This window comes from Neofelis nebulosa, chromosome 17, assembly GCF_028018385.1.
Source record: "Neofelis nebulosa isolate mNeoNeb1 chromosome 17, mNeoNeb1.pri, whole genome shotgun sequence".
Lineage (NCBI taxonomy): Eukaryota > Metazoa > Chordata > Mammalia > Carnivora > Felidae > Neofelis > Neofelis nebulosa.
The window spans coordinates 20705330-20732104 of record NC_080798.1 but is presented as its reverse complement, the minus strand read 5'-3'; the positions used below and the strand labels follow the sequence as shown (position 1 = coordinate 20732104).

The 26775-nt window shown below is 41.8% G+C and overlaps 1 protein-coding gene across 1 annotated transcript; it reads left to right on the top strand.

Annotated features, from left to right (window-relative positions):
* Positions 1–20173: 20173 nt before the first annotated feature.
* On the top strand, positions 20174–26344 carry PDCD5 (programmed cell death 5). Its single transcript, XM_058708564.1, has 6 exons — positions 20174–20347; positions 21208–21245; positions 23864–23925; positions 24740–24831; positions 25762–25833; positions 26155–26344. Exons 1-6 carry the CDS (start codon positions 20282–20284, stop codon positions 26200–26202), a joined length of 378 nt encoding a protein of 125 aa, XP_058564547.1. The 5' UTR covers positions 20174–20281; the 3' UTR covers positions 26203–26344.
* The last annotated feature ends 431 nt before the right edge of the window (positions 26345–26775 follow it).

Below are 26775 nucleotides of genomic sequence, written 5' to 3'. Positions count from 1 at the left end.
AAAATAAACGCTTAAACTCCAGCTGTTCCTATCAGCACGAGGTAAGTGACAGATCATAAAGCCTGACCCCAGGAGATGGACTGGCGTGGGGTAAGTGGATGCGCTCAGGGGTGGGGGCAGACATACCCTTTGAAACAGGACCTCGCCCGCTCCTCCGAGAACTGTCAACCATCCTAAGCAAAACGGCTCCTTCTCTGATAGTTTGGTTATTTGCATGGTCGGTATCTCGAATTCTCTGATTTCCCTCTTAAAATGGCCATGCTAATTTCCTTTCAGTTAGTCAGTAGAGATGCCATGTGTGTTTGCAGACTTCCTGGTGACACCAGCACTATTTTACTGGGCATAATTAGATGCTGGGTGACAGGGGAGCAGAGATACTGGCTAGTTCTCTGGGGTACATATGCTGACATATATAACCTGTGCATATATATATATACATACATATATATATATACACATATACGTAAATATATGTATACATACACATACATATTTGCATGTGTGTGTATATATATATACATCATATTTGTGTGTGTGTGTGTGTGTGTATATATATACACATATATATGCTGACACATGACACCTGTTCTCACCTGCAACCTGCATAGAAAAATGTTCAATTACATTGTTGATGGTGTCCTCAGGAATGTACATTTATATCTTGTATCATTAATTCCAACACCTATAGCATTTATTCATTTGTTTATTTAGGAAGGAAGCCACCACAATCATCCAGAAGAGAGAAGAAGGTGGTTTGGCCAAGGCAGGTAATGCAGGAGGAGGTGAGGAGGGGTAGGATTCTGGAGAGATTTTTAAAGAGAGAGAACACAGGATATTCAAGTGAGTTGGATGTGGGGTGAGATGGGAAGAGGGGAGTCAGGTGTGCAATGATGGGGGTGCCTACTTTTTGACCTGGCTGCAAGGTGGTGCCATTTACTGAGAGAGCGAACAATGGACGTGGCAGATTCTAAAGAAGTCAAGGGTTTACTTTGGGCATGCTAACTTTTGGATGCCGGTTAGACATCCTCATGACAATGTTGAGTGGGCAGGTGGCTGTCCCAGCGTTAAGTTCCAAAGGCGGGTGGGGCTGGAGATGGGACTTGAAACTCACCAGGGTACAGCCGGCGCTGGGTGAGGTTGCCACAGAGTGAGTGTGCAAAGTCCGAGGCAGAGGCCTGGGGTATCTCACAGACAGAATCAGGAGGAAGAGCAAACCACAACCAACAAGGCAGAAGCAAGAGGAAAATCAAGAAGCCAAGGGGCAAGTATTTCGAGAAGCGAGGGATCCAAAAAAGTGCTGATGGGTTGGAGTTTCGGCAATGACTCACAACATAGCAGTTTCAGAAAATCCTGACTGGAATGGATTCAAGGAAAAAATGAGAAGTGAAGAAGTAGAGACAGCAAACAAACTACTCCTTCCAGGAGTTTTGCTCTCAAGCAGGGCGGAAGAATAGTGCCACGGTAGGAGGGGTGTGTCGCATCAAGGGCGGTGTTCTAACTGTGGTAAAACATACATAAAATGTACAATCTTAACCATTTTTAAATGTACAGTTCTATAGTGTTAAGTACATTTGCATGGTTGGGCAAAACCAATGTCCAGAACTCTTTTCGTCTTGCAAAACTTAAATACCCCCTAAACAGCTCCCATTCCTTTCTCCCCTCAGCCCCTGAAAACCAGCATTCTACTTCCTGTCTCTAGAAATTCGACTACTCTAGTGTATGAGTCTGCTCATGCTGCCATAACAAATTACCACAGGCTGGGGGGGGGGGGCTCTTAAACAATAGAAATTCATTATCTAATAATTCTGAAGGCAACAAGTCCACAATCAAGGTGTTTGCAGTGTTGGGTTCTCCCGAGGTCTCTCCCTTGGCTGCCTTCTCGCTGTGGCCTCACACGGTCTTCCCTCTGTGTGTATGCCTCTTCAGTGTCTCTTCTTATTAGAAGGACGTTCATCATACTGGATTAGGTCCCCACCAATAAGACCTCGGTTAATCTTAATTACCTCTTTAAAGAACCTATCTCCACATACGGTCATATTGAGGATTGCACTTCCACATATGAATTCAAGGGGGACACAATTCAGTCCATAACATCTAAGTATCTTTTATAAGCGGTATCATCCTGTATTTGTCTTTTTGTGACTAATTTATTTCACTCCGCATAATGTCCTCAAGGTTCATCCATATTGTAGCATGTGTCAGAATTCCTTTTTACAACTAAATATACTCCATTGCATGTACATAGCACATTTTGTTTACCCATTCGTTCATCAATGGACACTTGCATTGCTTCCATTTTTGGCTATTATGAATAATGTTCCTATTAACATGGGCGTACAGATACCTTTTTGAGACCCTGCTTTCAATTCTTTTGGGTATATACGCAAAAGTGAGTTGCTGGATCATATGCTAATCCTGTGTTTAATTTTGTCCATAGCTGCTTTCCATAGCAGCAGCAGCATTTTACGTTCCCACCAACAGTACACAAGGGTTCCAATTTTTCCACATTCTCACCAACACTTGTTATCTTCTGGGTTTTGTTATTTGTTTGTTTTCATAGCAGCCATCCCAATGGGTGTGAGATGGTATCTTATTACAGTTTTGATTTGCATTTCCCTAAGGATTAGTGATACTGAGCATCTTCCCATGTGTTTGTTGGCTATTTGCATATCTTTGTAGAAATGCCTATTCAAGTACTTTGCCCATTTTGGAACTGGGTTGTTTGGGGTTTTTTTTTGCTGTTGAGTTACAGTTCTTTCTGAAGTCTAGATATCAACCTTTCATCTGACATATGATTTGCAAACATTTTCTCCCATTCTGCAGGCTGTCTTTTCATTCTGTTGATAGTGTCCCTTGATGCACAGATTTTTAAAAAAAATTTTTTTTAATGTTCATTTATTTTTGAGAGAGAGACAGACAGAGCATGAGCAGGGTAGGAGCAGACAGAGAGGGAGACACAGAATCTGAAACAGGCTCCACTCTGAGCTGTCAGCACAGAGCCCGACACAGGGCTTGAACCCACAAACCATGAGATCATGACCCGAGCCGAAGCCGGACGCCCAACCAACTGAGCCACCCAGGCGCCCCTTGATGCACAGATTTTAATTTTGATGAAGTCCAGTGTATCTATTTTTACTTTTGTTGGTTATGCTTTTGGTGTCAGATCTAAGAAGTCATTATCAAATCCAATATCCTGCAGCTTTCCCCCTAAGTTTTCTTCTAAAAGTTCTATAGTTTTAACTCTTATGTTTGGTTCTTGGATGAATTTTGAGTTAGTTTTTGTTATCTGGAGTAAGTAAAGATAGGTTTTGGTTTGGGGGGGTGGGGAGAGAGAGAGAAGTGGGGAGGGGCAGAGAGAGAGGGAGACAGAGGATATGAACTGGGCTCTACACTGACAGCCGAGAGCCCAATGCGGGTCTCAAACTCATGAACCATGAGATCATGACCTGAGCCAAAGTCAGATGCTTAACTAACTGGGCCACCCAGGCACCCTTTTGCTTTTTTTTTTTTTTTTTAACTTTTTTAATGTTTATTTTTGAAAGGGGCGGGGAGGGGCGGAGGGGTGGAGGGGCAGAGAGAGAGAGGGGGAGACACAGAATCCGAAGCAGGCTCCAGGCTCCAAGCTGTCAGCACAGAGCCCGATGGAGGGCTCAAACTCACGAACTGTGAGATCATGACCTGAGCCGAAGTTGGACACTTAACCAACTGGGCCACCCAGGCGCCCCTGTTTTTGTTTTTTTAAAGAAGGAACGTATTATAGAATGTCTCTGTGCTGATGGAAGTGACCAAGTAGAGAGAAAAACTATATGCAGGAGAAAGGGGAGTGTTTGTAGAAGAAAAGTTCTGGAGTGGGTGAGAGAGGATGCAATGCAGCGTTTAACAAAGACTCTCTCAAAAAAAAAAAAAAAAAAAGACTCTCCCTGAGCACCTGTTAGTCAGGCTCCTCTGAGCCCTCTTTTTGACTAGGTCTTGAGCTTGGCCCCCTTCCTGTCTTTGACCTGCCCAGCCCAGTCTTAGCAAAGAATCCTGCTAAGTCATCACTTACCTATCTTATCAAATTCTTCATCTCCCATCCTTGCTGTCTAAGCCCTTGACCTGCACTTGGCCAGAATCCTGTCAGGCCAGTTTAATAAAAATCCCCCACCCTCATTGTTTCCTCTTAAGAATTCCCATCCATTGACCTCCTCACACTGCTCCTTGGCTATAAATCCCCACTAGTCTTTGTTGTATTCAGGGTTGAGCTCGAATTTGCAATAATAAAGTCCTTACCATTTTAACAAGTATCAGAATTATTTTTTCTTTAACACATTCAAGTCAGGGGGAGGGGTTGGTCTAAGTAGGAGTATCAACAGTTAGTTCATCCATTGCTCTGAAAATTAGCTGCTGCAGAATCCAGAAAAATAATTAAGAAGCAGTTGGAGATGCTAATAGAGTACGGAAGGCACGTAGTCAATGGAACAAAAATTTTTTAAGTCCTATTAATTGGGACAAAGAAGGTTATTTAAACAAAATAGAAAATGTACATCTACTATGAACTGTTACAAAGTAAAAAAGGTGTAAAACTATTTATAAAAACAAGGAGAGGGGTGCCTGAGTGGCTCAGTCGCTTAAGTGTCTGTCTGACTTCCGCTCAGGTCATGATCTCACGGTCCGTGAGTTCAAGCCCGGCATTGCGCTCTGTGCTGACAGCACAGAGCCTGGAGCCTGCTTCAGATTCTGTGTCTCCCTCTCTCTGCCCCTCCCCCTGCTCACATTGTCTCTCTCTCTTAAAAATAAACATTAAAGGGGCGCCTGGGTGGCGCAGTCGGTTAAGCGTCCGACTTCAGCCAGGTCACGATCTCGCGGTCCGTGAGTTCGAGCCCCACGTCAGGCTCTGGGCCAATGGCTCGGAGCCTGGAGCCTGTTTCCGATTCTGTGTCTCCCTCTCTCTCTGCCCCTCCCCCGTTCATGCTCTGTCTCTCTCTGTCCCAAAAATAAATTTAAAAAAAAAAAAAAAGTTGAAAAAAAAAATTAAAAAAATTAATAAAAAAAACAAGGAGAAATCTATAGAAACACAACTCTATCGTAAGAACTTTCAGTACTTCCTACTTCTTTAGTCTTTGATAGATCTAGTAATTAAAAATTAATAGATATATAGAAGATATAAATAGCTTCCTATTTTGTATCAAACCTGTCCACAACCAATAAAAGAATCCTTCTTGTTTTCCAATCCCATAAAACATTCAATCCCATAAAACATTCATCAAAATTAATCATAAATAAGATAGTGGGAAAAAAACACCCTCAGGATTTTATACAAGCTTACATTCTCTGACTCCAATGCCATTTAAAAAAAAACAACCCAAGAGTTAAAAGAATTCAGTCCCTTGAAATCTTCTGGTGGGCCATAGTATTTTTCAACAAACATTCCCAGCTTTCCATTTTCCAGGCACAGAGTAGGACTGCATGTTACCCCCCTTTCATGGGCACCATCTAATGATTTGGTCAATGAAACGTGGAGTGAAAAAAATCATGGACATCATTTGGGGCGGAGTCTGAAGGGGACAGTGAGCAGTTCCCCAGGCTGTCTCCACCACAGCAACTGGTATCACCACGATACAGCCGCTCGGTTGGCCAGGGCCTCAGAACGGGGGGACGTGGAGCAGAGCCCCCAGCCAATGTCGGTGCACAGACAGAATGAGCAAGAAAGAAAACTTCAGTAGTTTTAAGCCATTCGGATTTTGAGAGTTTTGTCACTACAGCAGAGCCAACCCATCCCAACTGATACGGGCCTCCTAAGTGAGCCCTCAGCCAAGAACATCAAAACTGTGAGCAAGAGACTAGAAAATTGGTGCTATTTTCAAAACGATGGACTGACCCCTCGATTTTTCCCTTCTCCCTCTTCAGACCCTACACAGATGGTGGTAAAGAACTAAAACGGAAATAACATCCGTAATGACAAAGAATAACAGAAAGTTGCCAATCTGTGGAGGGAGCTTAAAAGAAGTTTCTGAGACCGTGTCAGGCTGATACAGAAGGGACAACAGATGAAACACCGCTGAGGGGGTTGCTGATTTTCCCTATGGAATTCCGGAGAAGCACAAGACACGGGGTACAAGACACCGGGTCAGAAATATGGGGGTTACTTGAAAGACTGCCTTCAACAGTCCAGTCCCGTCCCCTTCTCCCCTTGTTCAGAACGCAGGGCCATGAAACATCAGAGAGTCCCTCCATGAGGAAATGTAATAACTCAAGAAAAAAGGAGAAGAAAAGGAAAAAGGAGGAGGAGGGGGAAGAAGGGAGAAGGAAAAAGAGAGACAGATGTGTATTAGTTTAATAAGGGGTGCCATAAAAAACAGTTCCACTAAAAGAAAAAACAAATTCAACTACGGAAAGAGAACTTATTCAAGAAATGGCATAATAATACATAAAATAATAAATAAAATAAACATATTTTCCAATTATTATCGTAACTATATTCAATGTTATTGCATTCAAAATCAAGAATAAAACACTCTGGAAATGGTGCAGAGAACAGGAAAGGGCTCTTATAAAATAAAAATATGCTGAAATAAATTAACCAGAAGGTTCAGACGATAAAGCAGCAGAAATCTTCCAGAATGTAGAGACCAAGAGATGGAAGACATGAAAGAAAAGAGACACAGAAGATCTATCCCGGAGGTCCGGTTTGACAAGCGCTCCAGAAAAGCAGAAATCAGAAAGAAGAAGGGGCGCCTGAGTGGCTCAGTCAGTTAAGCGCCTGACTTTGTTTGGTTCAGGTCATGATCTCGTGGTTTGAGTTCAAGCCCTACATCGGGCTCTGTGCTGACAGCCCAGAGCCTGGAGCCTGCTTCCGATTCTGTGTCTCCCTCTCTCTCTGCTCTTCCCCCACTCACGCTCTGTCTCTCTCAAAAATAAATAAACAAAAAAAAAAAAAAAAAGAAAGAAAGAAAGAAAAGAAAATCATCAGATGAACAATATGACAAAATTCTGCAAAGGTCCAGGTTTTTTTTTTTTTAATTTTTTTTTAACATTTATTTATTTTTGAGACAGAGAGAGACAGAGCATGAACAGGGGAGGAGCAGAGAGAGAGGGAGACACAGAATCTGAAACAGGCTCCAGGCTCTGAGCTGTCAGCACAGAGCCCGACGCGAGGCTCGAACTCACGGACCGTGAGATCATGACCTGAGCCGAAGCCGGACGCTTAACCGACCGAGCCACCCAGGCGCCCTTGCAAAGGTCCAGGTTTAAAAGACCCACCAAGCAAACAGTCTACGTACTTGTAGTAGACCCGTATCTTTGTAAAATTTTAGAACATTGGGAAAAAAGGAAAGGATCCTAACAACTCAAGAAAAAACCACCACTTCTGAAGGAACATACATCAGGTTGTCTTTTATCACCAACACCAACTGTTAGAAAACAGAGGAGCCATACTTTCATACTTCAGGGGAACTGACTGCCACACACCACTGAGTCATGGATTGACAAGAAAAGAAACACCTGTCGTGAAGGCCACTTGAACAACCGGAGAGATATGAAGGTGGGTTGTACACCAAGTAGAAGATATTGTTTTATCTACATTGATTTACTGGGTACAATAATGGTACTTTAGTTATGTGTGAGATGTCTTTGTTTTTGGGATATGCATACACAGGAGTGACGTGACATGATATCTGCAAGGTAGTGGGGTTTTTTTTATGTTTATTTATTTTTGAGAGAGACAGAGACAGAGCGTGAACAGGGGAGGGGCGGGGAGAGAGGGAGTCACAGAATCCGAAGCAGGCTCCAGGCTCCGAGCTGTCAGCACAGCTGACATGGGGCCGAAACCCATGAACCAATGACATCATGATCTGAGCCAAAGTCAGATGCTCAACCGACTGAGCCACTCAGGTGCTCCAGTTCCTTTTTTTTTTTTTTATTTATTTATTTTGGAGAGAGAAAGAAGGCGGGGGGTGGGGTGGGGGGAGAGAGCAGAAAGAGAAAGAGAGAAAGAATTTCAAGCAGGCCCCACACTACCAGCGCAGAGCTCAACATGGGACTTGAACTCACAAACTGTGAGATCATGATCTGAGCTAAAATCAAGAGTCAGATTCGGGGCGCCTGGGTGGCGCAGTCGGTTAAGCGTCCGACTTCAGCCAGGTCACGATCTCGCGGTCCGTGAGTTCGAGCCCCGCGTCAGGCTCTGGGCTGATGGCTCGGAGCCTGGAGCCTGTTTCCGATTCTGTCTCTCTCTCTCTCTGCCCCTCCCCCGTTCATGCTCTGTCTCTCTCTGTCCCAAAAAAAATAAATAAAAAAAAACGTTGAAAAAAAAAAAAAAAAAAAAAAAGAGTCAGATGCTTAACCAACTGAGCCACCCAGGCACCCCCTGCTAGATACGTTTAAATGGTGCAGAAAAACTGTGTGTGTGTGTGTGTGTGTGTGTGTGTGTGTGTGTGTACATGCGCACACAAATGCACTCGTGTGTGTAGACAGAAAAAGATGAAGAAATTTGGTAAAACTTTAATCTTACAGATTAGTGAATCTATGTGACAGATACATAAGTGTTCTTTGTATCACTCCTTCCATTTTTTACAGATTTGATATTTTTCAAACAAAAAAGTCAGGACTTTTATTTTATTTTTTAAGTGTTTATTTTTGAGGAAGAGCGAGACAGCAAGAGTGAGCAAGGAAGGGGCAGAGAGAGAGGGAGACAGAGGATCCAAAGAGGGCTCCAGGCTGTCAGAGAAAGAGAGAGAGAGAGAGAGCGAGCAGTAGAGAGCCTGATGCAAGGCTTGAATGCACAAACCATGAGATCATGACCCAAGCCAAAGTCAGACACTTAATCGACTGAGCCATCCAGGCACTTTTTCATTACCCAGAAAAGTAAGGAATTTAAAAAATACTACCAATACATAACAAATATGGAAAGGAAAATATCAAATAACTCATTTTTAATTATTAATTTAAAATAATTTGAAGGGAAAATTATTTTATCCAGACACCTATAACCAGCCAAACAATCAGTCAAATGTAAGGGTTGATTCAATATTCAGACATATAAAAACATAGAAAATTTACCACCCTACTTTTATTTCATTGAAAATTACTTGAAGATGTGCTTCAACAAAATGAGGGGTTGAACCAGGAAAGAAAACCAGAAATCCAAGAAACAGAGGATATGATCCAAGATAGTAACAAAGAGAAATTCGGAATGACAGGTATGCAATAGGCCTAGAGAAAAACACATCCAGATTAAAGAGGGAGAGGAAGGCTTTTATAAGACGGGTCTCTGATCATAAAAGTGGAGCTTGCAAGAATATGCTATATAATGGAGAGTTCAGAAAACAAATGTTCAATGATCTTTGATAAAGAAAAACAAAGGGCACCCCCAAGTTCACTGCAGCATTATTCACAATAGCCAAGAAATGGAAACAATCCAAGAATCCAGTGATAAAGACAATGTGGCATGTATGTATACACACACACACACACACACACACACACAAATATTATTCAGAAAAAAAAAGAGAAAGAAGAAAAAGAAGGAAAACCTGCCTTTTGCAACAACATGAATGAGCCTTGAGGACATTATGTGAAATAAATTAGAAAAAGACAAATACTGCATGATCTCCCTTGTATATACAATCTAAAAAAACCAAATTCATAGGAACAGAGTAGATCGGTGGTTTCCAGGGACTGTGGGGGGGGGGGGGGAGGGGGGGGGAATGGGTACAAACTTCCAATTATAAATTGAGTAAGTTCTAAGGATCAAATATACAACATGGTGAGAACAGTTAATAATAGCGTGTTATATACTTAAAAGTTGCTAAGAGAGTAGATCTTAAATGTTTTCACCACACACGCACACACACACACATAAAGGCAATTATGTGAGGTGATGTATATATTAACTGACCTTATTGTGGTAATCATTTGACAATATATACATGTAGCAAATCATCACGTTGTACACCTTAAACTTACAAAGTATTATACGCCATTATAATTCAATAAAGCTGGTGAAAAATACTTTAAAAAATAATAGGCAGGGGCACCTGGGTGGCTCAGTCAGTTGAGCATCCAGCTCTCGGTTTTGGCTCAGGTCATAAACTCACAGTTCGTGGGTTCAAACCCCGCGTTGGGGGGCGCCTGGGTGGCGCAGTCGGTTAAGCGTCCGACTTCAGCCAGGTCACAATCTTGCGGTCCGTGAGTTCGAGCCCCGCGTCAGGCTCTGGGCTGATGGCTTGGAGCCTGGAGCCTGTTTCCGATTCTGTGTCTCCCTCTCTCTCTGCCCCTCCCCCATTCATGCTCTGTCTCTCTCTGTCCCAAAAATAAATTAAAAACGTTGGAAAAAAAAAATTAAAACAAAACAAAACAAAACAAAAAAACCCGCGTTGGGCTTTGCACTGATAGCACAGAGCCTGCTTATGATTCTTTTCCCCTCTCTCCCTGCCCCCCCACTTGCTCTGTCTCTCTCAAAATAAATAAACTTAAAAAAAATAATAGGCAAAGCTTAAAAAAAGAAAAGGAAAATAGACACAATTAGAAACTCTAGCAAATGCAAAAATTTGAACAAGAAAAATAGTACACTACTTGGCTCTGTGTTGAACAATATTTTAAAATCATAACTGAGGGAAACAAAATGTGTCACTACAAAAAAAATCAACTGAACACAAAGGAAAGCAGTCATGGAGAAAATAAGAAACAAAAATGTTGTAAAACATACCTGAAACAAATAAAATGTAAAAGTAAGTGCTAAACAAAAAGCAGGATTCAACTATATGCTACCTGTAAGAGAGTCACTTTAGAGCTGAGGACATAAACAGGTTGAAAATGAAATGATGAAAAAACACATCCCATATAAATAGTAACCAAAAAGGAACAGGAGTGGCTATCAGACAAAATAGACTTGAAGTCAAAAACTGTTACAAGAGACAGAGAAGGGCATAATCCAACGATAAAAGGGTCAATTCACCAAGAAGAAATAACAATTATAAAAATACATGTGTCAAACCCGAGAGCTCCTGAATATTTGAAGCACACATTGACAGAATTGAAGGGAGATAGCTCAACAAGAATGGAGGACTTCAATATCCCATTCTGCATAACGGAAGTAACAGTCAGACAGAAGATCAATGAGAAAATAGAGGACCTGAACAACACTACAGACCAGCTGGACCTAACAGAGAGATACAGAATACTCTAGCCAGTAAGAGCAGAGAACACATTCTTCTCAAGTGCACCGAGGACATTCTCGGGATAGACCATATGTTAGGCCACAAAACAAGTCTTAATACATTCAAAAGACTGACATAATACAAAATATCTTTTCTGATCACAATAGAATGAAACTAGACATCAACAGCAGAAGGAAAACTGGAAAGTCCACAAATATGTGGAAATTAAACAACACATTTTTTTAGAGAGGGAGCGTGTATGTGAGCAGGGAAGAGGGGCAGAGAAAGAGAATCTTAAGCAGGCTCCACACTCCGTTGGGAGCCCAACACAGCACTCGATCCCAGGACCCTGGGATCATGAACTGAGCCAAAATCAAGAGTTGGATGCTCAACTGACTGAGCCACCCAGGCACCCCAAACAATGCATTCTCTCTTTTTGTTTTTTAATGTTTTTATTTATTGAGAGAGAAAAAGAGACAGAGAGAGACAGAGCACGAGTGGGGGTAGGAGGGGCAGAGAGAGAGGGAGACACAGAATCCAAAGCAGGCTCCAGGCTCTGTGCTGTCAGTACAGAGCCCAACGTGGGGCTTGAACTCACAAACTATGAGATCATGACGCAAGCCGAAGTCAGACACTTAACCGACTGAGCCACCCAGGCGCCCCTCAAACAATGCATTGTTAAGCAACCAATAGGGCAAAGAAGAAATCGCAAAGGAAAGTAGAAAATATCTTCAGAAAAATAAAAATGAAAACCAAAACTTACGGGATGCAAGAAAAGCAGTGCTGAGAAGGAATGAAATCTTGCCATTTGCAACAACATGGACGGAACTGGAGGGTATTATGCTAAGTGAAATAAGTCAGTCAGAGAAAGACAGATATTATATGTTTTCAATCATATGTGGAATTTGAGAAACTTAACAGAGGACCATGGGGGAAGGAAAGGGGAAAAATAGTCTCAGAGAGGGAGTCAAACCATAAGAGACTCTTAAATACAAAGAACAAACTGAGGGTTGTTGGGGAGGGCGGGGAAGAGGGGGAAATGGGTGATGGGCATTGAGGAGGGCACTTGTTGGGATGAGCACTGGGTGTTGTATGTAAGCGATGAACCACAGGAATCTACTCCCGAAGCCAGGAGCACCCTGTATGTTAGCTAACTTGACAAAAAATTATATTTAACAGGGGTGCCTGGATGGTTCAGTCAGTTGAGCGTTCGACTTTGGCTTGGGTCATGATCTCACCATTTGTGGGTTCAAGCCCCGCATCGGGCTCTGTGCTGACAGCTCAGAGCCTGGAGCCTTCTTCAGATTCTGTGTCTCCCTCTCTCTCTGCCCCTCCCCCACTTGCACTCTGTCTGTCTCTCAAAAATAAATAAATGTTAAAAAATTTTTAAATTATATTTAATAAATAAATAAGAAAAAGAAAAGCAGTGCTAAGATGGAAATTTATAGCCATAAACACATTTAAAAATAAGAAACATCTCAAATCAACACCTCGATGAAGTAGAAAAAGAACAAACGAACCCCAAAGCTAGCAACAGTTAGGAGATAATAAAGATTACCGCAAACGTAAATAAAATAGAGAACAGAAAAACAGTAGAGAAGATCAACAAAACCAACAGCTTGGTCTTTGAAAAGATCAAAATTTAAAAACCGTTAGCTAGATTAACTAACTTAAAGATTCAAATAACTAAAGTCAGAAATGGAAGAGGGGACATAACTAGTGATTTTACAGAAATAAAAAGGATTATAAGAGAGTACTATGAACAACTGTACACGAACAAATTGGATAACTTAGAGGAAATGTTTAAATTCCTAGAAACACACAACCTACCAAATACTGAATCATGAAGAAAGATAAAATCTGAACAGAACAATAACCAGTGGGGAGACTGAATCAGTAATCAAAAAGCTCCCAACAAAGAAAAGTCCAGGACCACATGGTGAATTCTGACAGATACTTAAAGAAGAATTGTAACAAATCCTTCCCAAACTCTTCCAAAAACACTTTTGGAGAGAACACTTCCTAACTCATTCTATGAGGCCAACATTATCCTGAAACCACAGTCATTTGTCTGACTTTGCCACAGCAAAAGAAAAACAAACAGAAAACTACAAATATCCCTTATGAACACTGAAGCAAAAATCACCAACAAAATACTAGCAAACAGAACTCAAAAGCGTATTAAAAGGATTATACACTATAACCAAGAGGGTTTTATTCCTAGAATACAAGGATGTTTCAGCATATGAAAATCAAAGTACCACATACCACAGCAAAAGAATGAAGGGGAAAAACCCACATCATTATCTTAATTGATGCATAAAAAGCGTTTGACAAAATTCAACATCCTTTCATGATAAAAATACTCAACAAATTAGGAACAGAAGGAAACTACCTCCACATAATGAAGGACATATATGAAAAACCCACAGCTAACATACTCAATGGTGAAAGACTGAAAGCTTTTCCTCTAAGATCAGGAATAAGACAAGAATGTTTGCTTTTACTATATCTATCTAACTTAGTATTGGAAGTCCTAGCCAGAGCCATTGTGCAAGAAAAAGAAATAAAAGACATCCAAATTTGAAAAGAAGTAAAATGATCTCTGTCCACAAACAATATAATCTTGTCTGTAGAAAAGCCTAAAGAATCCATTTTTTAAAAAAACTGGTAGAACTAATGGACAAAGTCAGCAAAGTTGCAGGATGCAAAATCAACACAAAAATTAGTTGCATTTCTATTCATTAACAGTGAACCACCAGAAAAGTAAACTAAGAAAAATAATTCCACTTATGTTAGCATTAAAAAAGAATAAAATACTTAGATATTAATTAAACCAAGGAGGCAAAAGACTTGTACACTGAAACTTTAAAATGTTGCCAAAATAAATGAAAGGAAACACAAATAAGTGGAAAGACATCCCATGTTCATGGATTGGAAGACTTAATATAGTCAAGATATCAATACTCCCCAAAGTGACCTACAGATTCAGTGTAGTATCTTTCAAAATCCCAATGATGTGTTTTTTCAAAAACAGAAAAATTTATTCTAAAAGTCACATAGAATCTAAGGGGACCTTGAGTAGCCAAAACAATCATGAAAAAGAACAAAGTTGAAGGTCTCACATTTGCTGATTACAAAATTCACTACAAAGCTACAGTATTCAAAACAGCATAGCACTGGCACAAACACAGACAAATAGAGCAGTGGACTAAAACAGAGTACTGAAATAAACTCTCACATACATGAGAGTTTAAATGTATAAATAACTTTATACAAGTATATATATAAATGTATATATTTATACATATACAAGTACATATATAAATGTATATATTATATATATGTATAAATAACTTTATACAAGGGTGCCAACACTATTCAATGGGGAAAGGATAGTCTTTTCAACACATGGGGATGGGAAAACTGGATATCCACATGCAGGAAGGAGGAGGAGGAGGAGGAAGAAGAGGAGGAGGAGAAGTTGGAGCCTTACCTTACACCAGACACACAAAATAAATCAAAACAGGTCAAAGACCTAAACATAAAAACTAAAAGTATAGAACTTCCAGAAGAAAACAAAGCAGGAAAGCTTTATGACTTTGGATTAGCAATGATTTCTTTGGTATGACATCAAAGGCACAGGCAACACAAAGTAGATAAGTGGGATTTCATCAAAATTAAAAACTTGTGTGCATCAAAGAACACTATCAACAAGAGGGAAAAGGCAACCCATATATTGGGAGAAAATATTTCCAAATCATATGTTTACATATAAATATATAAAGAACCCCTACAACTCAACAACAAAAAAAGAAACCCAGTATATAAAATGGACAAAAGACTTGAATAAACATTTCTGAAGATATACAAATGGCCAAAAAAGCACATGAAAAGATGTTCAGCATCACTAATTTAAATGCCTATCAAAACCACAATGAGATACAACTTGTTAGACAGCTCTTATCCAAAAACAAGAAATAACAAGTGTTGGCAAGAATGTGGAGAAATTGGAATGCTTGTGAATTGCCGGTGGAAATGGAAAATAGCACAGCCACTGTGGGAAATTGTACAGTGATTTCTCAGAAAAAAACTAAATATAAAATTACCATATGATTCAGCAATTCCTTTTCTGGATGTATACCCAAAGAAGTGAAAGCAGGGACTCTTAACAGATATTTGTATGCCGTATCAGCAGCATTAATCACAATAACCAAAAGATGGATAATAGCCAATACAAGTGTCCACTGACAGATGAATGGATAACTCAAATGGAATTTTATTTGGCCTTAAAAAGGAAGGGAATTCTGACACATGCTACAACATGGCATCATGCTAAGTGAAATAAGCCAGTCACAAATGTATGATTCCACCTATAGGAGGTATCTGGAGTAGTCAAATTCATAGAGACAGAAAGCAGAATGGTAGCTGCCAGGGGCTGGGGGAAGGAGGGAATGGAGAGTTCATGTTTAGTGAGTGTCGGGTTTCAGTCAAGAAAGATGAAAACATTCTGCAGATGGATGGTGGTGCAAAAATGAAGAAAGGGAAACCTCACTAAAATGCAGCAGGGAGGTTAGATGGCGGGGGTGGGGGTTGGGGGGTGGTACAATGGGAAGTCTTACCACTAAACATCAATTATAGGAAGAACTGTCAGTTAAGGAACCCAGCAGAAGAACCCTCAACAGAAAATCATTAATTGCAGGCATCAACTCGAAAAGATGTACATTGCATCTCCTGTTAGAAATCAACCCCCTATAATTCAGCCAAAGAGAAACCATCATCACCCTGGACTCATGATCTTTTGTTCAAAACAACACATCTACACTTTATCCTTCTTCTCTATCAAATAAGATTCCTCTCCTTTGTTTCCTGGACTTGTCTATGGTTTTGCCATAGCTTATTGGTCTCGAATTGAGATTCTGTCAGTCCTGAATAAACCCACTTTTGCTGGTAAAATAACTAACCCCCGTTTATTGTTAAGGTTAACAGCGGTGAAGACTGCACAACAGTCTGAATGTACTTAATGCCACTGAATTATACACTTAAAAATGGTTAAAATGGTAACTTTTATGCTATGTATCTTTTACCGCGATTATAAAAGAGCAAAAGAACTGGAAAAGCTATTTATTTTTAACTTTTAGAATCAACCTACATACAAAGCAAAAAGACTTAATTATCATTGCAAATCAGAATATCAGTAAGATATAGAAATATACGCACAGATAATAGAAGCTGAGAATGTACAAAAAAAGATATGAGCTTACCGTAGGGTAGAGATGCTAATATCTTTATCTTTTCAATCTGAGAGTGAAGAGACACCATCTGTCCTTGATAGAATGAGAAATAGAAAGTGTAAGGATATTGCTTAAAGATACAACAATAACCAACTTTAGAACTAAAAACAGTAATACGTGTATTAAGAAATTAAGAGGAGGGCACCTGGGTGGCTCAGTTGGCTAAGTGTCCCACTTCAGCTCAAGTCATGATCTCAATAGTTCGTGAGTATTGAGCTCTGCATGGGGCTCTGTACTGACAGCTCAGAGCCTGAAGCCTGCTCAGATCCTGTGCCTCCCTCTCTCTCTGCCCCTCCCCCACTTGTGCTCTGTCTCTCTCTTTCAAAAATAAACAAACATTAAAAAAAAAAAAAAGCCAGATGCTCAACCGACTGAGTCACCCAGGCGCCCCAATGCTTACCCATTTGTATTCCTCTCTGTATATATTGGTGCTTAGAACAGGTGCTTGGCACATAGGAGGCACCCAGGCGCCTCTAAATAGATAGCCTTTTAACTCATGTCCTGATTCTGCCTGTGCCGTAGTTATTAAAAGAATAAATCGGGCACCTGGGTAGCTCAGTCAGTTGAGTGTCAGACTCTTGATTTCCGCTCAAGTCATGATCCACCACCCCCACCCTGCCCGGGGTCATGGGATTGAGCCCCATGTTGGGCTCCACATTCAGCATGGAGCCTGCTAAGGTTCTCTCTCTCTCCTTCTGCCCCCACCCCCATTCACACATGCTCCCTCTCTCTCTCTCTCAAAAAAAAAAAAAAAAAAAAAAAAAAAAAGGAATAAATGAGGGCAATACTAGAAAGACACCTCAGAAGCCAAGCTAGAGGCAAAAGTTTTTACCTTTGAGGATCTGAGACAGGGTTGTGTAGGAGTGGACCAAGAATAGTAGCCTCCCTATATACCACTGACATTAAAAATATATATATATATATATATATATATATATATATATTTTAGGACACTGTGAACAAGAAAAAATAAGAACACTGAATACACTATATTTGGGATGCAATCAAAACTTCGCCCACAAATTCATTCCTTTAACGTTTTTATTATTAAAAAACAATAAAAATAAACAATAGAGCACTGAAGGAACCAGAGAGAATATAACAATGAAAATATTAAAAAGAGGTAGAAATAAATATAAAAATAGAATGTAATCAATTGCAAAAGAATACTGATAAATGTGATTTTTCTGTGGAAAAAAAAAGCAGCGAAATATTAAAATGGCTAGAAAGTATAATCGAGAAAAATAATAATGTAAACAGACACATCAACAATCCCTAAAGGGATGGAACCACAGACACAGATGTGACAGCCATACATTTTTAAAATGTGAAGCCCTGAATGAATGGTTCTCTAGAAATTAAAATTATCTTGAGCAGAAACAGAAAACTTGAGCAGGCTGATGACCCTAGAAGAAAATGAAAAGCTGCCAAAATGATATATTTAAAAGAGGGGCCTGACTCAGATCTTTATATGGAGAATTGTTTCACTTCTGCTCTCCAGTTGTCACATAACTACAGAAAGAAGTTATCGTAACTCTGTGATGTGTTTTTTCAAACTTTAAATATCTGATCCATGGGGAATGCATTTAGATTTAAGGAATGAGGTGAGGATCCCTATCAGTTGATTCTGGTTTCCTCATTTCCTCGTGGGTGAGGGCCACGTCCTCTCTAGCCCTGAGAAGTGAGTAGCTCACAGATGGTCCACAAAGGGTTTCCACTGTGACTCCCTCAAAACTCCAGACTACCATGTTTATTTTATTTTTTTTTTTTAATTTTTTTTTTCAACGTTTTTTATTTATTTTTGGGACAGAGAGAGACAGAGCATGAACGGGGGAGGGGCAGAGAGAGAGGGAGACACAGAATCGGAAACAGGCTCCAGGCTCCGAGCCATCAGCCCAGAGCCTGACGCGGGGCTCGAACTCACGGACCGCGAGATCGTGACCTGGCTGAAGTCGGATGCTTAACCGACTGCGCCACCCAGGCGCCCCCAGACTACCATGTTTATAAACTATCCCTCTTACATCTTTTTCTTAAAGTTTATTTATTTTGAGAGAGAAAGAGAGCACTAGGGGAGGGGCAGAGAGAGAGGGAGAGAGAATCCCAAGCAGGCTCTGCACAGTCAGCACAGAGTGGCTCGAACTCAAGAACCATGAGATCATGACCTGAGCCAAAATCAAGAGTCAGAAGCTTAACCAACCAAGCCACCCAGGTGCCCCAAATCTTTTTTTTTTTAAGATTTTATATTTAAGTTATCTCTACACCCAATGTGGGGCTCAAACTCACAATCCCCACACTCCACCGACTGGGACAGCCAGGCACCCCTTTCCCCCCCTAAATCATGCTTGCTTACATATTAGAGAAGAGGATCATTAATGTTGAAATTCAAAATGTCTAATAAATGTCTAATTCAAAAGACAGATTCTCTGTACCTAAATTGAAATATTTATACGCTAATAATGTTTACAGCAGCATTATTCACAATATCCCAAAAGTGGAAACCCAAGTGTCCACTGACAGATGAGTGGATGAACAAAATATGGTGTGTGTGTGTGTGTGTGTGTGTGTGTGTGTGTGTATAATGGAATTTTTTTCAGCCCTAAGAAGTAAGGAAATTCTAACACACCACAGGCTACAAATGGATGAACCGTGAACACAGAATGCTAAGTGAAGTGGAAAGAGAAATACTCTAAGATTCCACTTACCTAAGGTAGTCAAAATCTTAAGATAGAAAGTAGAAATTGGGGAGTTGTTATTGAATGGGTATAGTTTCAGTTTTACTAGACGAAAGGAGTTGTAGAGATTAGGTGCACAACAATGTTAATGTATTTAACATTACTGAACCAAATAATGGTTAAAATGGTAAATGTTATAGTTTGTCACAACTGAAAAAAACAGCAAGTGGATAACCCCGGGGGTTGGGGACTGAGCATTACACCGCCTCCCCCTCCACACACAAAGCTTCTATTCTAAAGGCCACCCGCCAGGGAGTTCACCCAGCATATCTGCCCCCGAAAGTTCTCCCACAGGCCCTTGTGTGCCTGTGGAGTGGGGGTGGGTGGGAGTGTCTATGGGGGTAGGAGGGGGTGTCTGGGTGAGGTGGGGAGGTCTTTGGGGGCTGGGGTGGTGTCTATGCGGGCCAGGCTGGGGTAGGGTGAGGGGTAGTTGTCTAGAAGTTTACACCACGCCCCACACCCCAGCTCCAACCTCTGAGCAAAGGCCTGTCTGGGCCAAGTGGGCTGAGTCTCGTTGTCCAAGTTTGCTTTAACTTGGCTTAATGGCCCAGTGGCAGGGACTCTGTCCCCAACTCCCCGACCCCCGACTCATTTTAAGTGTACAATTCAGGGTCTTTTTAGCAAATGCAAGAGTGGTGCGACCATCACTGCAATCCAGTTTTAGAACTTTCCCGCAGCCCACGTGGCTTTTCTGAGCCCCTGCGTTCTCAACTGTAAATGGAAATAGCATGAGCCTAGCACGGATCGGCCACCAGCAGAGTTTACATACTATTATTATGCTTGTTGATGACTGCCCTTTTGTAGACTACTATCCTTTTCCTCTGGCAGTGCGGTCACAGCCCGCCGTGAGCAGCGCGTCCAGCGTGGGCGGGGAAGTGGGATTCGCGAAGACTTGCGTGGGGTTATGCCCAAACGCCGCGGGGCACCCTACCGCCTGCGATCGAGCAATCGGGCCTCTCCCGGCGCCCTGGCTGCGGCTGGCGGCGCGGCTCCGGGCTGGATTGGTGATGCCTGGGCGCTGCGGGCGCCTGCGCAGTGGGGAGGGTCGCCCTCGCGCCCGGGCGCAGCTGGAGAGTCCTCGGAGCTTGGCTGCGGCTGCTCGACTCAGAACCGCCGCACCATGGCGGAGGAGGAGCTGGAGGCGCTGAGGAAGCAGAGGCTGGCGGAGCTGCAGGCGAAGCACGGGGTGAGCGCCCCCGCCCGGCCCGTTCCTGGCGGGCACCGCCCTCGCCCGGGGTGGAGGGCGCGGCCCCAGGCGGAGGTTCAGGCACCGCGGCTGGAGCTCGCCCCGCGCGGGCCCAGGACCCCGTCGCTGGCCCCCGATGCCGGCCTGGGCCCCTCTCCGGGCGCGTGGGCGCTGGGCCGCGGAGGCCGACCGCGTGCGGCCCCCGGGCGGGCAGGCGCTGGGCCTCGCCGGGCCGGCGTCTCTCCAGGACAAAGTGCTCAGCTCCTCGGTTATCTCCGTCCCCTTAGCTTTCTGGCCGAATTGTTTCCTAAAATTAGGGTGTTCCGACCCAAGTAGTCAACGTTGTTTGAGGGTCTGCTGTGTGCGAGGTGCTGCGGGTACAGTGGGGAACATCCTCTCTGGCGGAGTTGCGGGTCCCGGGGAGGAGCCACGCGCTCAACACTAATTCCGTAGATAAAGTGCTCAAGTTAAAGACTGCCGAGGGACCACCGTGATAGGGCTGGAGCGGGAAGGTCTCCAAGGAAGCGCCCTTTGAATCCGCGTCCCCAATACCGAAGCAAATATTATGACCTCTTAAACTCCGGTTTCGTAGGACAGGGACTCCCCTCCCTCATGGTTGTTTGTATTTAAAACATTCTACTAGATTGTGATTTTAGAAGCTTGTCAAAACATTGTAGTAAGTGGAAACTATCCTATTGATTTCCGTGAGGCCCAGCTCTTAGTTATTTGATGATAATTTGATTCTTACCGCTGCTGGAACCTATTAGGTATCAGAAACAAGAAAGTAGTTCCTACTTTCTTCTTAAGTGAAATTGACTAAAAGATACAATTTTTACCCCCCTCCCCCCCCCCCCCCCCAGGATCCTGGCGATGCAGCACAACAGGAAGCAAAGCACAGGTATGGGCTGGAATTCTGAACTTTTTGAAGGATGGTTCAAAATGGTAAAAAACCACCAAATGGTTTTTAAAATTTAGTTATCATATTACTTTTTTTTTTTTTTTTTTTTTTTTTTTTAAATAATCACTATACCCATGGTGGGGCTCACACTCAAAACCTGAGATCTAGAGTTGCATGCCCTGGGGCGCCTGGGTGGCTCTGTCTCTGAGCATCTGACTTGACTCCGGACTCCGGGGTTCTGTCAGCAGGAGCGCGCTTCAGATCTTCTGTTGCCCTCTCTCTCTGCCCCTTCCCCATTTGTGCTCCCGTTCTCTTTCTCAAAAATAAACGTTTAAAAGAAAAAAAGTCACATGCTCTTCCAGCTGAGCCAGCCCAGGCACCCTAGTTTAGTTATTTAATAGATGTGTCCATCTTAAAGTTTTTCCTGGCATAGAGATTTTCCCATAAATAATCAGGGTATATTCGTTATTAATTTGCTAATTAAAGAAGGGTGTATGGAACAACGCATACTTCCCTTGTAATTGCTGGTTGATGTTGTTTCTCTGCTAAACTGTGATTACCTTAAAAATGAGCCTAATAATAGGGCTACCTCATGGGGATGTTGTAAGGATTATGTAGGTACAGGGCTTCACATTTAGTAAATTTCTCTGCACATTAACTGTTAAACTTCTCTTATTTTGTCCCAGCACGTGGCTGGGCACCTCACACATAGCAGATTTAGTGAATGAACACCCAGTTACTTCACCATGCTACCTTTTTTTCCTAACGGTGATTTAAACACACACACACACACACACACACATAAAATTTACCGTAATAAATATTTTTAAGTGTGCAGCTCATTCGTGTTTACTGTAGTGTTATTATTATGCAACAGATCTCTAGAACCTTTTCATCTTGCAAGATGGAAACTCCGTACCTGTTGAACAGCATTTTCCCCTCTCCCCATCATGCTGCCATTTAACTCATTCATTCATTCAGCAAGTATTTATTGACCACCAGGTCCGAATCAGGCACTGTGCTGGGTCTAGAGAAATCGGCAAGGCAGAAAAGGTTCTGTCCCTCTGGGGCTTATTAGTGGGAGAAGAATGGTGCTGAGAAGAAAATAAAACTACGACGTGAATTTCATTGATTGTAAGACATGTATTTTTTCACATATAACAGAGATTAGATCTGTCTCATAATGGATCACTCTTGTCCTGGATTCTTCCAGAGAGGATTTATTTTTGCTTCTGCCATAACTTGGGTACATTTCTAACCTGAGACCTTTTAAAGTTAAATTCTGTGCTTGAGGGGCATCTGGGTGGCTCAGTCAGTTGACCGTCTGACTCTTGATTTTTCTCAGGTCATGATCTCGTGGTTTGAGGGTTCGAGCCCCTTGTCATGCTCCGCACTAGCAGTGTGGAGCCTGCTTGGGATTCTCTCTTTCTGCCCCTCCCCGCCCCTCCCCTACTCTCTTGCTCTCTCTCAAAATAAATAAATAAACTTAAAAAAAAATTCTGTGCTTGAGATTTCACTCACCCCCAAGCAGTGTAAATTCAGACAGAAAACCTGTAAGACTAAAGCTTGAAGTTTAGACTCTGACAGGAACTTTTTTCTTCCTTCACTCGGGACCAAGGCTGATGGCATGCATCCTTTCTGTCCGTTTCTGCATGGCGGGTTTATTTTTTGTTTACCTTGTACTGTGGGTGTTACTCTTTGATACCCAGCTTTGAGTAGGGATCTGTTATTAGACTCGCCCATTTTGTTCTTAGAGGTACGTAAACTATGGCGCATCTTACAATTGATGGCATTCTTTGATTCAGTGAAAATAGCAGGGTTGAAGTACTCGGGGGCAATAAGGAAATGGCCTGTGGAGGTGGGCTGTGCGCCGCCGTGTGCTTAGCCACCTCAGCTGGGGGTGGCCCGTAGGCACAGCCAGCCCCAGCTCCCCTTCTGATTCAGCCGGAGGATCTGCTTTTGTCTGTGTTGTGTAGTAAGTTCCCTAAAGGATTTCATTTGGGAAAAACATTTTTTTTTTTTTTTTGCTGCTGCTTAAATAAAAGTTCGAAACCACTGTCCTGAGAACTAGTTCCCACTTGAATCGGTAGAAAGATGCAGGGATGGTTGCAAGGTTATAATTTCACTCTCCCTCCCCACTCAAAAAGTGGAACTGAGAGTCTTGAACCATGGGGTCTGGTTCCAGCTTGGCCAGGTTTACCTGTGTCCCCGTAACATAGCCTTCCCAGGTCTCAGCTTCATCTCTAAGAAAAATCACAGATTAATCATTTGGTCCTTTAATTGCCTGGAATCTTAACTACCAATTTCTAGAACCTGTCACACACCGGGTACTTTATGTATGTTGGTAATAGTGGCGGAACTAAAACTCCACCCTGAATGGTGAAAATCTAAAGTTTTACCTTTCAACCTGGTAGGTTGGTACCCACATAAAATAAAGCTAACTTTTGAGGGCGGGCCTGGACTCCTACTTGAGTATGGGAACTGCTGCCCGCGCGGCGCCTGCCGTAGCGCAGTCTGTGTGCGCGGCAGGCTTCCATCTTGGGAAACACGGGAGTTGTGTGTTCAGTAGGAATGCTGACAGCATGGGTTCTAATTGTGCTGATCTGTTTGTGTCGTAGGGAAGCAGAAATGAGAAACAGTATCTTAGCCCAAGTCCTGGATCAGTCAGCCCGGGCCCGCCGTAAGCATCTTTAGTTTCCTCTAACTTATTTCCATAAAGTGGACCTGAGCTACTGGAATAGGGCAAGGGATCTAGGATATCGTTGCTGTCTCTGGATTAAATATTTAACGTAAAAACGTGATGCAGATAAAATTGTAAGAAATGTGAAGTTAATAAACCTAAAGAAATGTAATTGAACCATTGCTAAAAATACCAGCTCAGTTCTCGCTTACCAAAGAGATGATCTCCAAGTGCATTTTAGGTCAAATTTATAGGAAACCACTCTTTAATTGAGTCATTCACGAAATGTTGCTGGTAGTTTATGTGGGTGATGGGGATTTGGGAGGTTTATTGTCTCTGTTTTAGTGTATGTTCATAATTTTTCACAGTAAATTCCGAAACATATAGAAAAAACTAATAAGCCAATCCAAATGAGCTAGTATCTTTTGTATTGTAACTTGAAGCCCGGCTTAGAAGAGGCAGGTTTCTTAGATGGATCAACAATTATGTATGTGTGATCATACAGAAATTGCTTTCCATTTAAGTGGAAATCATTAAAAAATAATAGTAATAAAAACAAAAGACCTCAGGCTTAGAATCTGAGGACCCAAGTTGAATCTTGGCTCTCCCACTACCTCTGTGTGGTGTTGACAGAGATTGACATGGCTGCACTTGAGTTTCCTCATTTTTAAGACGGGCTGTTGTACAATCTGCCCTACCTGCCTACTTTGCTAGTCTCAAAACACAGGTCTGTGAAGTGCTTTGGAAATGTTGGTGAATAGTTTTAAGTTCTCTAAGTGTGCCTTTAGTTTTGACTCCTTCTTTTTCTTTTTAGTAAGTAACTTAGCACTTGTAAAGCCTGAAAAAACTAAAGCAGTAGAGAATTACCTCATACAGATGGCAAGATACGGGCAACTAAGTGGGAAGGTAAGCTTGGACTGTCTTGAGGCCATTTTACCTGTTGTTATTGACTTTATCAAAACATACCTTCAAAAGGTCAGTTTCATCTTCTGGTTCAGAAGTTCTTATTGACTATTTCAGTGAAGCAATTTATAAAGGAGAGAATACTTGTGTCTACCATAAATCCTAAAAGATAACTAATTGCCTTTCCTAAAATCCTCTGCTGCTTTCCTTTATGACGCTGCTATGGAACCTTGATGTGTGTGTGTGACCCAGGGACTGTTAGGGTCAGCATCTAATTGCTTCTACACTGGAAACAGGTTTGTCAATGATACCAAATAAAATACTACCCATGTACGTAGAAGTTAAGCGTGTTTTGCAAAGGAGGAGGTGCTGAAATTCCTGGTTATTATGTGCGTGGCTGTGATGCCCTGATGAGCTCTGGTGAGCCTGACCTTCCTTCAAGATCCTTCCTTCAAGATGAGCCCTGCCTGCACTGGAAGCTGGCTGTTGCCTCCATAGCCTGCGGGGCTCAGGCCTGCGCTTGAACCCCTTACACTAAGAGCGTGTGTGGAAGAGACAATGACTGTTCATCTATTTTGAGTGACTTCTCTCCTTCATTTAAGCTCTTCAAGAGCAGAGGCTGTGCGTCTCCAGCACAGGTGTAGGGGGTTGTCATTGTCTGTTAGTGGTGCTAAAGGTGTTCTTAAGTACTCTTAACGTGGAATTTTCCTGAGAGAGCTAATCAATGGACACCTTCCCCTCTCCTCAAATGAGGCTAGCAGAGCAAACTTGATTTGGAACTTAAACCAGTAGTTAGAACCTCCTGTCTTGCCTCTCCTTCCTTGCCTCTTGACCTCTGCCCCCGTGCCCCCAGAAAGATTAAAACCATTCAATCTGCTGAGGTATAAACTCTTTGTTTAAAAAAAGTACTGTTTTTCTTTCTGGTTATCCTAGGTATCAGAACAAGGTTTAATAGAAATCCTTGAAAAAGTAAGCCAACAAACAGAAAAGAAAACCACAGTTAAAGTAAGTTTCCCCAAATGAGCATGGCAAAAGAAAAAGATTTTAATGATAAGTGTTAAATATCCTGTATTTATCTACTGTATCAAAACATGTTTCAGCCCATAAACATTTTCCATTTGTAACAGGTGAAAATTTGGGGAGAAGGGCTGCACTTGTTGAGGGGTCTAATTATTAAGGCTCTTCTGTTCCCCCCACCCCAATCGATACAAAACCCTAAGTTGTTTGAAAGGTCTAATGTCTTGTAGTAGTAGACCTTGTTCTTGTCAGAAAGTCTGAGTTCTGCTTTATTAACCCTGTTATGACACTCCTTTACTTTCCCCCCAGTTCAACAGAAGAAAAGTCATGGACTCTGATGAAGAGGATGATTATTGAGTTTAAGATGTTTAGAGACTGGAACTTGATGGAACAGTTCTAGGACAGATAACACTTGGTGGAAGTAAAGATCTGATTGTTTACTTTGTTTATTGTCTATATGCCTTTTAAAAAAATAAACTTGTTATGCAAAATAAAACAATTTGGGCAAAGTTTTTTTTATACCATAGCCGAATGAACAGATCTGCGTTTGGAATTTTTTCTTTCATACCAAAAGTTTATAAACGTGTAGCAGCATGAATATATTCTTTGTAACTGTGACATTAGTGTTAGGAAAATGGCCTTTGCAGAAATAGACGCTGGCTTACTCTTCAGTAAGAAGGAAATAGCATCCAGTAACATGGTAGTTAAAACCCATGGATTGAGAGGAATCAACTTTTAATGTTTAACATCTAATATTTCCAAAATCTAGGCTCTGAAACCAGGTACACTATTTTTCTTCCTGAAGATAATCTGTATGTTTAAGGTAAGGAAATTCCTCGCTTTGGTTTCATTTATAACCTACTTTTCAAAGGCACTGAGACTATATTATCTTAACAAATATTACCCCAATCCAAGACAGTGGTACTTGCA

Coding starts and splice junctions, on each gene's coding strand:
- PDCD5 (XM_058708564.1), top strand. CDS start 20,282: ATGGCGGAGGAGGAGCTGGAGGCGCTGAGGAAGCAGAGGCTGGCGGAG. Junction 21,246..23,863: donor CAACAGGAAGCAAAGCACAG/GTATGGGCTGGA, acceptor TTTGTGTCGTAG/GGAAGCAGAAATGAGAAACA. Junction 24,832..25,761: donor ACGGGCAACTAAGTGGGAAG/GTAAGCTTGGAC, acceptor TGGTTATCCTAG/GTATCAGAACAAGGTTTAAT.